General features: G+C 50.7%; 1 protein-coding gene across 13 annotated transcripts in view; it reads right to left on the bottom strand.

Annotated features, from left to right (window-relative positions):
* LOC126935852 (uncharacterized) overlaps positions 1 to 13,643 on the bottom strand; it is a 104,024-nt gene that overhangs the window by 26,041 nt on the left and 64,340 nt on the right. For 7 of the 13 annotated variants that reach the window (XR_007719319.1, XR_007719320.1, XM_050757938.1 and 4 more), the window contains 2 exons: positions 5,413 to 5,506; positions 3,130 to 3,297 (listed from right to left, as the gene is read on the bottom strand). Coding sequence is in view for 5 of the 13 variants with exons in the window: in XM_050757938.1 (XP_050613895.1) it covers positions 3,130 to 3,297; positions 5,413 to 5,506 (262 nt within the window). In the remaining 8 variants the exon portion in view is untranslated. Of the gene's footprint in view, positions 1 to 1,925; positions 3,298 to 3,608; positions 5,507 to 7,685; positions 7,910 to 11,681; positions 11,893 to 13,643 lie in introns of those variants that run through there. The other 6 variants (XR_007719323.1, XR_007719324.1, XR_007719322.1 and 3 more) reach the window with 6 other exon arrangements.

The following is a 13,643-nucleotide window of genomic DNA, read 5'->3' as shown; positions in this document are numbered from 1 at the left end:
AGGACATGTCCTCTCCACGGGCACAAACCCAGCAAACGACTTTACAACTCATTCTCTTCATTTACATAGGGCGGACCCCCAGTAGAGGGTATCTGAACTCACAAAAACTCTATGACGGGATCCTTGAGCCCCTATGCTCAGCCGCTCCCACGCCGTGGAGTGCACTTTAATTCTCAATAAATCCCTGCTTTTGCTCTCCTCACTTTGTTCGTGCGTTTTGTCCAATTCTTTGTTCGAGACGCCAAGATCCTGGACATCCTTTCTGGGTACAGTACCAGGGCTTCCAAAACAGGGCTACAGAAGCCTTGGTAGGGGGGTGACTGAAGGGGGAAAAAGGCAGGAAGTAGGCAAGCCCCACCCACAGAGTGTCCACCCCCTGCTCCGGTTCTGTCTACACTGCAGGAGCTAGAAGATAAAAATGACCATTCCAAGTCCAGGGTAAGAGTGAGGTCCTGCCAATCGAATGCCTTTCCCCAGGTCTGGAAAGGAAGGCAGGCAGAGGCCCGCGCCGGGGCTCACGTGTTGCTGTGCACGAGGGTGAGCTCGGCGCCTGTGGCCTCAGCTGCAGCTGGTCACCTGCTTCCCCGGCAAAAGGCCTGGGTAGACGCACACCCCAGTGCTGTCACCAGCTGTGGATGCCCTGAGGTGGCTCCCTGTCCCTGGACCACATGGCAGGTGCGCTGGAGCTCAGGGTTCCAGTACAGCTTGGAAGCCTGGGGTCTCCCGGGGCCAGCGCTGTGGATGGCTGGAGTCCTTCCGGGAGGTCCAGCCCCCAGAGCTGCCCTCAAGAACATAAGCTTCTGATTTCCACTCTGGATCCGCCTGACTGAAAATACCCCGAATGGCTGCTTTTCCTGCTCTGACTGAACCACTGCTTGTACTTGCTTCCTGGGGCAGCCCTAACAAAGGACCACAAATGACAAGAACGTCCCTCTCCCAATCCTGGGGGACAGAAGTCCGAGATGCAGGGGTGGCCAGGGCTGGTTCCTTCTGGGGCTGTGACGGAGCCTCTGCTCTGGTCTCTTCCAGCTTCTGGGTCTTGCTGGCAACCCTTGGTCCTCTGTGACTTACAGAAGCATCACCCCAACCTCTGCCTTCATCTTCACGTAACGTCCTAATGTCCATCAATGACAGACTGGATAAAGAAAATGTGGTACATATACACCATGGAATACTATGCAGCCATCAAAAAGAATGAGGTCATGTCCTTTGTAGGGACATGGATGGAGCTGCAGGTCATTATCCTTAGCAAACTAATGCAGGAACAGAAAGCCAAATGTCGCATGTCCCCACTTATAAGTCAGACCTGAACACGGAGTACATAGGAACACAAGGGAAGGACAGCACTGTGGTGCACTTGGCGGCGGGGGTGGGGTGGGGTGGGGGCAGGAGGAGGGAGAGGATCGAAAAGCTACCTATTGGATACTATGCTTCTTACCTGGTTGATGAAATAATCTACACACCAAACCCCATGACGTGCAATTCATCTATATGGCAAGCCTGCACATGCAGCCCTGAACCCCAAGTAAAAGCTGAAAGAAAGCTTGTCTCCAGACAAGGTTGCCTTAGAAGGCACTGAGCATTTGGGCTCCCTCAAATGGAATTTTTCTGGGGGGGATCTATTCAACTCCTGGCTGCCTTCGAGCTTGTGTCCAGCAGCTGAGCATCGTGTGCAGTCATTGTCTTCCCATGTCTAGTTTTTCAAGGCCCCGTGACATTGCAGATAAGCCCAAGTTCCTCCACATCTCCAGGTCTGGCTCCTGCATGCACTAGGGGCTTCTTAGGGCCTGATGTGCCACACGGCTCAGCATACAGACCCTTCCTCATCCTTCCGCTGAAGTGGCCTGGCCCTGATCTTCCCTCCCTCCCACAGGACGGCGGTGCCTCTGAGGCTGACACCACCACCCCCACCACCTGTCCCTCTCCCCGCCTCTCCCCACGCACCAGATTGTGAGCTTGGGTTTACTCTGCTCTGTCATCTCCAGAGCCCAACACAACAAGGGGCCCAGAGCAGAAAGCTGTAGACGTTAGTTCTGTGCATGAAGACATGGACCACGGCATGCAAGATGCTGAGGGGAGAGAAATGGGAACAGTCCCGGGGGCGGGCAGGAAGATGGTGCTTCTGGGAATTAGAGAGAGGTGGGAAGGAGAGAGCCACAAGAGATTGAGCTTTGCGCCTCGAGACTTTGTTTATTTAGAGGGTCAGGATTCAGTCTTGACATACAGATAGCCAGAGAGATTAAGGGTGGATCACACTCCTGAAAAAAGGGGCAGCTGTCAGGGTCTAAGGAGTCTGAGCTGCCTCTGGGGCCTCAGTGGGCCACTTTGGATCTTAAATGAGTGCGGAACAGGGAGAGGAAGTTCAGGAGAAGTAACAGGCAGTGAGCCAGAAGGGGTCCCCAGTCAGTTTCAGGAGCGCTGGTGTGGAGTGGATGAAGCCAGTGAGGACACAGTGGAGACAGTGGAGCACCAGAGAACCCAGAGCGAGGAAGCTGGGCAGCTGGACGCTTCGCCAGTCGGGCCACCTACGGTCTGCAGCCAGAGCCTCAGATCTTACACTGGCAGCACACGGGGACACAGCAGCTGGACTGGGAGCAGCAGGGCTTGCAGCAGCTGGACTGGGAGCAGCCACAAGAACCACAGCCTCCCTTGGAGCCCCCACAGGAGCCACAGCTGGAGCAGGAACAGGCTGGCACACAGCAGCACACGGGTTTGCAGCAGCAGACAGGCACACAGCGGCTGGAGCCACAGCCCCCATAGCCGGAGCCACAGCCTCCAGAGCAGCCACAGCAGCCCATGGTTCTGGTGGATTGAGCAGGTAGAGGAACAGGTGAGAGGGAGGTGCAGGTGTGGAGCTTCCTGAGCCTGGGCCCCTTATATCCCTGGGTAGGGTCACTCTGAGACCTACCTCATAGCTGTGTGGCACATCAGGCCCTAAGAAGCCCCTAGTGCATGCAGGAGCCAGACCTGGAGATGTGGAGGAACTTGGGCTTATCTGCAATGTCACAGGGCCTTGAAACACCAGACTACCTCGGTCACTCCATCATTGCCAGCACTTCCTGGGTATGTGATTATCTGTTTGCTGGACTTCCGGTTCTCATTGGCCTGATCCAACACCCACCTGCTTACCTTTCTAAATGTAGCCACTTCCTCCTTGGAACTGGACCTTGTACTGAACCTGATCACCCGCCTTCTGTTTTCCTCACGTGACCGGCAGAGAACAGGTGTTCTACGAAGATCATTTTGGTTGTTTTCTTCCCACCAATGGCACCACGTTTTTCTTTGAGACTGTGACCTCTGTGTAAAGAGAATTTTTTAAAAACTAAGCTTTCATCCATATAATTTATTTATTTATTTATTTATTTATTTATTTTTATTATACTTTAAGTTGTAGGGTACATGTGCATAACGTGCAGGTTTGTTACATATGTATACTTGTGCCATGTTGGTGTGCTGCACCCATCAACTCGTCAGCACCCATCAACTCGTCATTTACCTCAGGAATAACTCCCAATGCAATCCCTCCCCCCTCCCCCCTCCCCATGATAGGCCCTGGTGTGTGATGTTCCCCTTCCCGAGTCCAAGTGGTCTCATTGTTCAGTTCCCACCTGTGAGTGAGAACATGCGGTGTTTGGTTTTCTGTTCTTGCGATAGTTTGCCGAGAATGATGGTTTCCAGCTGCATCCATGTCCCTACAAAGGACACGAACTCATCCTTTTTTATGGCTGCATAGTATTCCATGGTGTATATGTGCTCATCCATATAATTAAAGAGGCAAATGGAGGAACAAATGTTGTGTCCTGGTTCTGTCTTAACATGTGGGTGCACGGCATTCAGCCTCTCCTCCACCAGCCTCAGGTCGTGGGGCGCTCAGGACTCCTGGCTGCTGCATACACAGCCTCACATGGTGAGTATCGTTCATGTTAAAAATCTTCAGGAATTTCATGGGTGGATGGAGAATCTCATTTATCACCCTGTTGTTAATCTCTTCAATTAACTATTACTGAGGCTGATTCTTTTACTCCAATATAAATTATATACTTTTTTGACTTCTATTACTGCTTCAAAAGTTATTTGGATATTGAGAGAACGAATCCCTCGTGTCCAAACAGTGCACTTTGTTTTTCCACAGGTGTGTACTTGAGTTTAATTTCCGACGTTTTTAAACACTATTCTCACTTTGTCTTGTCATTTTATTTTCTGCCTCGCCAACATTATTAGATGGTAAAAACGAATATCTTTCAAGCTTTGGGTGAAAGGTCTTGTCTTGTCTGGAAGAGGTGAGAGAGAGGGTTATAGGCTCCATAGTTCCCATTGCTAATGGGGGCCGGGGGGAGCAGGGGACTGAGAGAAACCCACAGAGAGGGAAGTGCTCACTGTGTTGAAAATACCGTCTTCCAAGGGGACACACTGAGTAGAGGATGCAGCCCTGTGTGGCAACAGTTCACTCCTCCCGACGGGACGCGGTGAGGCTGGGGTGGGGACGTTTCATAAGACCTGGATCGTGAGCACAGAGCCCAGGCATCCTAACAAATCCGTCCCCCACCAACCCTGCCCAAGGCCGCACTGGACGTGAGCAGACCATCAGGCACCCCAGGCGCTCGCCAGAGCTTGGCAGCTCTGCCCTCAGGTGCCGGGTGAAGGGAACCAGGAGCATCCTTTCGGTTCAACATAGGCAGAAGATCTAGACAGGACTGGCCAAACCCAAGAGAGGTAACGTGAGATTCTGTAACAGCTACGAAAACAAACCTTAAAAAACGAAAGGAGGAGGAAAGGAAGGAAACAAACCTTTCCAATTGAACTCGTCATTCAGGAGACAAAAGTAGATTTCCTGCAAATTGTTGAATTATGCAGCAAATAATAACAAATACGGCAGCAAATTACAAATATGGCATAGTAACTTTAAAAGGGCTCTCAGTTGAGATGGTAAAAATAGAGAGTTTTATTTTGTTTATTTGTTTATTTTTTGAGATGGAGTTTTGCTCTTTCGCCCAGGCTGGAGTGCAATGATGTGATCTCGGCTCACTGCAAACTCCGCCTCCCAGGTTCAACGGATTCTCCTGCTTCAGCCTCCCAAGTAGTTGGGATTACAGGTGCCCGCCACCACACCCCACTAATTTTTGTATTTTTAGTAGAGACGGGATTTCACCATGTTGGCCAGACTGGCCTCAAACTCCTGACCTCAAGGGATCTGCCTGCCTCGGCCTCCCAAAGTGTTGGGATTACAGGCGTGAGCCTCCGCATCTGGCCTATAGAGTAAGTTTTAAAAGGAAGAGTGGAGGCCTTGGGAAATAAATGAGCACCAGAGGGAGGTCATTACGGTTCGAGTTGCTGGTTAGGAAGAGTGAGGAGCGGAACGGAGGTGGCTGGGACTTGGATCGACGACATCCAAGAAAGATTCGAGATACTCACAGTGTGGCTAAAGCACAAAGCCGTGGAATCACCAGAGAGAGGTTTGCAGACGAGGAGGACAGGAAAGCCACAGCATCGGTGTAAGTAGCAGAGCCTTTAACAAACGGAGCAGAAAACAGATTCAAAAGTCAAAGAAATGCACCATGACCCGCAGGAAGATCTGAAAGTTTAGTCCCAAAGAGCATAGCATGTTCCAGGAAAGAATGAATGCAGAACGCTGAGGACCGAGCCCCTGGCGGTTTGGTGACGGAACTCCAAAGGCTGAATCAACGTTGCCGCTTCTGCAAATCACCGGCCAGTCTGCCGTGGCTGTCTGGGCTGAGGGTGCTCACAGAGAGCTGCTCCTAGATGCTCCTCAGAGAGGTCGTAAACCCAAAGATAGGGGATCAATTTCTCCAAAAAGTAGACAAAACCAAACATGACCCAAGAACATGGCGACAAAACGTCCTCCAAGTAGAAGAAAACAGGAAGACAGCCTTCCAAATGGCAGAAATCTAAGATGACAGCACCTGGGACTCTGGGGAAAGTCACACGGACCCTACACAATTGGGATTTATTCCAATTAAAGAAGTGAGGTAGGGACAGGCAAGGCAAGAAGCGCTGAGGGCAATAGAATGAAGACCAACACTGAGCAATTAACTACACGGGCGATGGTTATTGCAGCAGAGCCCAGCTGCATTCCCAGAGAGAAAAACGAGCCTGATGACATCTCTGCTTTCCACCTACTCGGGCCCTTTCCACAGCCTCCAGGTGGGTGGGGGCTACAGCCAAGGAGGACCCGGTGTCCTAGGACAGGGGTCCTCAACCCCCAGGGCACAGACCATGGCCTGTTAGGAACCAGGCCGCACAGAAGGAGGTGAGTGGAAGGCGAGCGAGCACGACCTCCCATCCCTTCAGCCGCCACATTAGATTGTCATAGGAGCGAGAATCCTACTGTGAACGGTGCGCACGAGGGATCTAGGGTGCGTGTTCCTTACAAGAATCTAATCCCTGATGATCTGAGATGGAAGAGTTTCATCCTGAATCCAGCCCCCAACCACCCCCCTGGGTCCGTGGAAAAATTGCTTTCTACAAAACCAGTCCCTGGTGCCAAAAGAGAGTGCAGGTTGCTGCCCTCAGGTGCTCTTGTAAACAGTCCTGCATTGGCGTTGCTGGGCTGCTGGCCTCCCTGGTGGGCATCGATCCTGGCCCCTCATCATGCCCGTGGGTCAGCACCATCTCTACCATCTCACGGGTGCTACTGTTTCCGTGCTTTTCTTATTTTTACTTTTTCCTTTTCATAGGCTTTTAAAATTCTCTTTTCTTGCTTCTGTGGACTTGAAAAAGTTTCTTTCTTCCTTTCTCCTCTTTTTCTAGTGCTTTGCACTGATGTTTTTATTTCTACTTTTCCCCGGTGGTGACTGTGAAAATTTTAACATGCATGTTTAACACAGTCTGAGATCAGCCACCATCTTCCCTGGCCCCGCACAGAGGTGGGTGATCCCCTCAGACTAGCGTCTCCTGCGCCGACCTGAGTGCCATCCAGTGCTTCTGATCCGCCTTCTTCCTGTACCCCCAGCCAGTCATGAGCATCCTACCCGTCATTTCTTCTTTAGATACAGCACATTTACCTTCACAAGAACCTCATACTTCCATCCGGAATTTATCAAGTTGAAAAAGACACTTCTTTCCCTCAGCTCATGGTCAGGCACGCCATAGCTAATCGTTACACCTGCTGAGGTGAACGTGGGAATCCTTGTCTCCCTCAAGGCACTTTTGTAATGAGTACAAAATGGTACATTTCCTGACGGTGAGCCATCTTAACATTCGTGGGACAAACCCTACTTATGACTTGCTATTTTTAAATAATCGTATTGGAGTCTTCTATTTGATTCAGAAATTGTGTGCATTTGTTAATAATGAAATGAAGTTAAAAATTTCTTTTGTTTTACTGGCCTTACCTTTTTCTTTTCTTTCTTTTTTTTTTTTTTTTTTTTTTGTGTGTGTGTGTGTGTGTGTGTGTGAGACAGAGTCTCGGTCTGTCACCCAGTCTACAGTGCAGTGGTGCAGTCATAGCTCCCTGCAGCCTCGACTTCCTGGGCTCAAGAAATCCTCCCACCTCAGCCTTCCGAGTAGCTGGAACTACATGTGTGCACTCACACACCCAGCTAATTTTTGTATGTTTTTGTAGAGATGAGGTATCACTACGTTACCCAGACTGGTCTCAAACTCCTGGGCTCAAGTGATCCTCCCACCTCAGCCTCCCAAAATGCTGGGATTGCAGATGTGAGCACCTTCACAAGATCTTTTCATTCTTCTCTGTCAAGCTCCAAACGTTGCTGGGTGGTTCTGGCTGGGGGTCTGGGGCTGCATCCCCTGAAGGCTCGGCTGGTATTGACCCACTTCCAGGATGGTACATGCCTTGGCTTGTGGGTGGGAGGCCTCAGCTTCTCACCTGCAGGACTCTCCATGGGGCTGCTATTGGCACAGCATCTGACTTCACCCAGAAGGAGTAGTACTGAGAGAGAGAGAGAGAGAGAGAGAGAGAGAGAGAGAGAGAGAGAGAGGTGTTGTACTACCCTTCATGTCCTAGCCTCCAAGCCCTGCACCATCATGCTGTCTGCCATCTTCGTCACGAGAAACGCACTTTGCTGCTGGCCTTCTCCTTGTCGCTTCTTCTGCAAGTCCTTCTGCTGGAGCCTCCCCTGCTGCAAGGCATCAGCCAGCACTTCACCGTCTCAGGAAAAACCACCCCTGAGCCTTCCTCTCATCTGAGTGTGGTTTCAGGTGGTGGAGGAGTAAAAATCTGTGGGTTCAGCCTAGCCCGTTTTAGAAGGAGAAATCCTTCCAGCTCGCTCTTACTTGGTGCCCCCTCTTCTGTTGGGTTCTTGATCTGAAACCTACAGATACAGGTGGACATCGGGTCCTGTCTAGATACTGCACAGTTTTATGTAAAATTCTGTGTTTTTGTGCATGTTTGTAGACTTGCTTAAGGAGAAGCTCTGTAAAAATCCACAGAAGAGTCTATGAACCCAAAGTAGTTAAGAAGGGGTCTGCAGATAATTCCAAATGTGGAACATGGGAGAAAAGACTACTCATATTCATGACTGTTTTAAGCTGAAAAGGTGAAAAAAATAAAATTAACTAAAATTAAAATAGCAAATGACTAGACAGGAGCGTATGCACCTTATATAATACACACATTTCAGGGGCATTTTCTCAAAAGCTACATATTCACGGGGTTCCCCACCGGACAGGGTGGACACCACTTCCATGTGGATTGTTCCATCAGAGCCTCGTAGGACGTCCTCTGAGGATCCTCTTGGCCCAACTCAGCGAACCTGAAGGTCATCCATGGACCACGAAGAACAAAGGCCCACGAAAGGGAAGATGTCCCCAAAGTAAAAAAAAGAAAAAGTCCTCTTGTACCCAAGGGAAGGAGCTGACCCAAGGGTGTCACTAGGAGTCGGCGCAGGTGTTGATACGTTACTTCGGGGACTGGAGGCGAATGTATTAGGTACTGGACGCAAATGTATCAAGCACTGGAACAAACGTATCGGGCGCTGGACGGAAATGTATCGGACACTGGACGCAAATGTATCGGGCGCTGGACGCAAAGGTATCGGACGCTGGAAGAAAATGTATCGGGCACTGGACGGATATGTATCGGGCACTGGACGCAAATGTATCGGGCACTGGACGCAAATGTATCGGGCACTGGACGCAAATGTATCTGGCGCTGGATGCAAATGTTTCGGGCGCTGGACGCAAATGTATCAGGAAGCAAATGTGTCTGTTTCCTCTGTTCCAGACCTGGAGGATGCCGCCTCCAGCAGGAACAGCCAACACAAGGCGGCTCTCTCCTAATGGGTTTTCTGTTCCTCGCTGAGATACAGTCCCCTACTCCAGAACACAGTGGGGCTCCAGCACACGCGGGAAGAGTCACCGAGTGCCAGCCGGTGTCTACACCGTGGCCTGGGGCCCGTTGACTGGGCTCGGGGCACTCACAGGTATTGTGGTCACGGGGGCAAATGGCCATCCGGTTCCCTGCTCTCCACGGGCTTTCTTTAGCATCCAGTGGGCCTGCACCCGAATGTAGTTGCTGCTTCCCAGGCTGAGCCCGGGACCGGAGCAGGCGGGCACCCGGGCAGGGCATCCTCCTCCGCGCACGGTCCCTGGAAGGGCCTCTGCGGTCCGCAGGTGCAGCTGTGCGGGAGCCCCTGGGCCGGCCAGGCTGGGGCGGAACCTGCTCCACAGCGACACCGTGCGGCGGCAGGAGGAACAGCTGCAGGAGGCGATGAGATCTGGGTCCTGACCCAACGCAGAGAAGTGTCTGCACCTTGGAATGCTTGGATTTGCTTCCTCAAAAGGCAGCCTTCGATTATTTGAAATTCAAGTTCCAGCAGGCATCCTGTACTTTATCTGTCAACCCTGCCACCCCGGTGGTCCGAAAGGCCTGGAAGAAACCCCGGTTGTCACAGGAGCACATTTTCCATGGGGAGCACGCAGCAAGCTCCAGAGTAAGTCCTTAAAATCCCCGTCCCAGTCAACACTCCAAACCTTCCAACAAAGTCTTACACCGAAAAGGACCCTGCCGAGCTGAGGGCTGAAGCCCCGTGTCCTGGGACCTTTGGAAACAGCCCGCGGGCCAGGAGCTGCTGTGGACCGTGAAGGTGTAAGGCCCAGGCATGTCCCAAGCAAGACGCGTGGCTCCAGCAGAGGAATCTTCCTGGGAGCAAGCCAGGAGTCCTGGGCTCAAAATCACCCTCAGCAAGACCAAGGCCTCTGAGCGAGTCACTGCCTGCTCATCGCTTCCTTCTTGTCACATGGAAAGGGGAACTCACCGCGGGACACCTGCTAGTGTTTACTAAGGGGCAGCTTCCATCGCAGACCTGACAGCACATTCGAGAACAGTGCGAGGAAAACAGGAGTTATTTATAAAAATGCAAAGCACAAGAGAATACCGGGACCAGTGGCACAAGCAGGAACCAGGAAGTGACCGTGTGCCCAGCCTCTCACCTGACCCTGGGCAGGAGTATAAAGAACCCGGGCTCGGGGAGCTCTACACCTGCACCTCCCTCTCACCTGCTCCTCTACCTGCTCCACCCTCAATCCACCAGAACCATGGGCTGCTGTGGCTGCTCTGGAGGCTGTGGCTCCAGCTGTGGGGGCTGTGGCTCCAGTTGTGGGGGCTGTGGCTCCAGCTGTGGGGGCTGTGGAGGCTGTGGCTCCAGCTGCTGTGTGCCCGTCTGCTGCTGCAAGCCCGTGTGCTGCTGTGTGCCAGCCTGTTCCTGCTCTAGCTGTGGCTCCTGTGGAGGCTCCAAGGGGGGCTGTGGCTCCTGTGGGGGTTCCAAGGGGGGCTGTGGCTCTTGTGGAGGTTCCAAGGGGGGCTGTGGCTCCTGTGGGGGTTCCAAGGGGGGCTGTGCCTCTTGTGGAGGTTCCAAGGGGGGCTGTGGCTCCTGTGGAGGCTCCAAGGGGGGCTGTGGCTCCTGTGGGGGCTCCAAGGGGGGCTGTGGCTCTTGTGGAGGTTCCAAGGGGGGCTGTGGCTCTTGTGGAGGTTCCAAGGGGGGCTGTGGCTCCTGTGGGGGCTCCAAAGGGTTCTGTGGCCCTTGTGCCTGCTTCCAGTGCAGCTGCTGTAAACCCTGCTGCTCCTCCTCAGGCTGTGGGTCATCCTGCTGCCAGTCCAGCTGCTGCAAACCCTGCTGCTGTCAGTCCAGCTGCTGCAAGCCCTGTTACTGCTCCTCAGGCTGTGGGTCATCCTGCTGCCAGTCCAGCTGCTGCAAGCCCTGCTGTTCCCAGTCTAGCTGCTGTGTCCCCGTGTGCTGCCAGTGCAAGATCTGAGGCTCTGGACTCAGGCCTCATGTGAGTCCTGCTAATCCTGTCTTCCGAAGCTGTGACCTGTGCTTCATTGTTGAGCCTCAAACCACTGCTCAGAGTCCATTCCCCGCTATAGAATGGAGCCATATCTGGCTGCTTTTTCCTAAGGAGAGTTGACCCTAATTAATGTCCATTGTCTCTACTAACAAATTCTCTTCCCAAGTCACCTGCAACTAGGCTGAATCACCCCTCACCCGCTAGCCTTGCCTTTGCTCATCTATTCAGAGGCCTAAGCTCCTGAACCCACTTGCAGTCCTGTCTTTTCCAGCTAGAGCAGCTGGCCATGAGCGTCCCACCTGCAACAAGGTGTGCGTTTAAGAGGCTTCCTTGGAGTGGCTTTGCATGTCCAAAGCTCTGCTTTATCTTAAATGGAAACTAATAAAAATACCGTGCTGACAAACTGAAACACATACCTTGCTGATTTCTCTGTTGTTCGGCGTCATTACTCTGGCTATGGCTACGGTTTTCTTGTTCTTGTTGTATTTCGGACTGCTTGGGTCTGATGGTGATGTCGGTGGAAGGTGCTAGGATGGGGCTGGCTGTCTCCCCTGCCTCTCGTCTCCTTCCCGGCTGACCCCTCTTTTCTCAGAACCCCTCTCTCTCCAGGTCTTTCCAGCTATTGATCTGATGGAGACAGAACTGTTCCTCAGGTGAGGGCCACAGAAGCAGAAGATGCTGCTGAAAACTACAGGGGGTTGGGTGAGGGACGGGCGCGGTGGCTCACACCTGTAATCCCAGCACTTTGGGAGGCCGGGGGGCAGATCGCCTGAGGTCAGGAGTTCGAGACCAGCCTGGCCAACATTGTGAAACCCCGTCTCTGCTAAAAATACAAAAATTAGCCGGGTGTGGTGGTGTGGGCCTGTAATCCTAGCTACTCAGGAGACTGAGGCAGGAGAATCACTTGAACTCAGGAGGTGGAGGTTGCAGTGAACCTGGCACCATTGCACTCCAGCCGGGCGATAGAGCAAGACTCTATCTCAAAAAAAAAAAAAAAAAGAGGCAATATTAATAGAGTTGAATTATTTATTTCAAGTTATTTGGAAACACAGTAATTTATTGGTGGGATATGCCCTAAGCATAGAAAGAACACTAAAATAAAATTCCTAAGCTGTTTTTAGAAGTCATGGTGGCAGTGGGAGTGTGGTTGATATCCTGCTGTGAATGTTGTATGGAAAAAGCAAATGCATAAATTAGGTTGGTATCAGAACTAGAATTTTTGGTGTGGAACTGATGAGGTTAAGTAAAAACCTTGTCATCCTGAATTTGAATTAGACATATCGATATGAAATCATGATGTATTTTATCCATCCCATGATGTATTATATCCATTTTTATATAGGAAACTATAAAAATAGTTTCCTCCTCCACTGAAAGACTTAGAAACAATGAGCCATCCTGTAGCAGTGAACACGCCCAGCACCAAGACTGTTGTCTTCAAATGCTGTTTATTGTATCTCCTTGGAACCTGGCTTTTCTGATGAATCAGCTGGAAGTGAACAAGATAAATCTAGAACATCTTGTCATCCCAGAAAGCAGAGATGATAACTAAGACTAAAGCAGTCATATCAAAAGAACTAAAGAGTCAGCAGGGCAAGGTGGCTGACACCTGTAATCCCAGCACATTGGGAGGCTGAGGCGAGTGGATCACTTGAGGTCAAGAGTTCGAGACCAGCCTGACCAACATGGTGAAACCTTGTCTCTACTAAATGCAAAAAATTAGCCAGGTGTGGTGGTGCATGACTGTAATCCCAGCTACTTGGGTGGCTAAGGCAGGAGAATCTTTTGAACCTGGGAGGCAAAGATTGCAGTGAGCTGAGATGGCACCATTGCACTCCAGCCTGAGCAACAAGAGCAAGACTTCATCTCAAAAAAAAAAAAAAAAAAAAAAAAAAAAAGGGTAAGAGTCAAACCTGGAGAAACTCTCTATATCTCTATAGATGGACCTGGGACAATCTGAACACCAATTTCTTAACTGGACTGATACACATCAAGTATGTTTAAACTAGGAGTGAGTAATCATACACACACACACACAAAAAAAATAATAATAATAATACAGACAGTATGCAAACTGTAAAACACAGTTGCCTTTAGAGGATTCTAGGAATCAAGTCATTATTTTGAACATGACTAAATAAAGGAAAATAATCAGACACTTATTCTGTCTCTGATAGACAAACTATATCTTATGGTAACCAAAAAATTAGAGGAAGTATTCCAGTTTATGAATAAAGAAGAAATCGTAGAATTAGAAGCTTACCATTTTGTAACCCCTAATGAAATAATGGGGCTATCAAATTTACTGCATGCAGCCAAATCACTGTTTACAGAAAAATTTATAGCCTTAAATGAATATGTTAGAGTGAAAAAGAAAA

The sequence above is a fragment of the Macaca thibetana genome, chromosome 14, assembly GCF_024542745.1.
Source record: "Macaca thibetana thibetana isolate TM-01 chromosome 14, ASM2454274v1, whole genome shotgun sequence".
NCBI lineage: Eukaryota > Metazoa > Chordata > Mammalia > Primates > Cercopithecidae > Macaca > Macaca thibetana.
The sequence above is the reverse complement of the archived record's forward strand: the minus strand, read 5'-3'. Positions and strand labels throughout refer to the sequence as shown.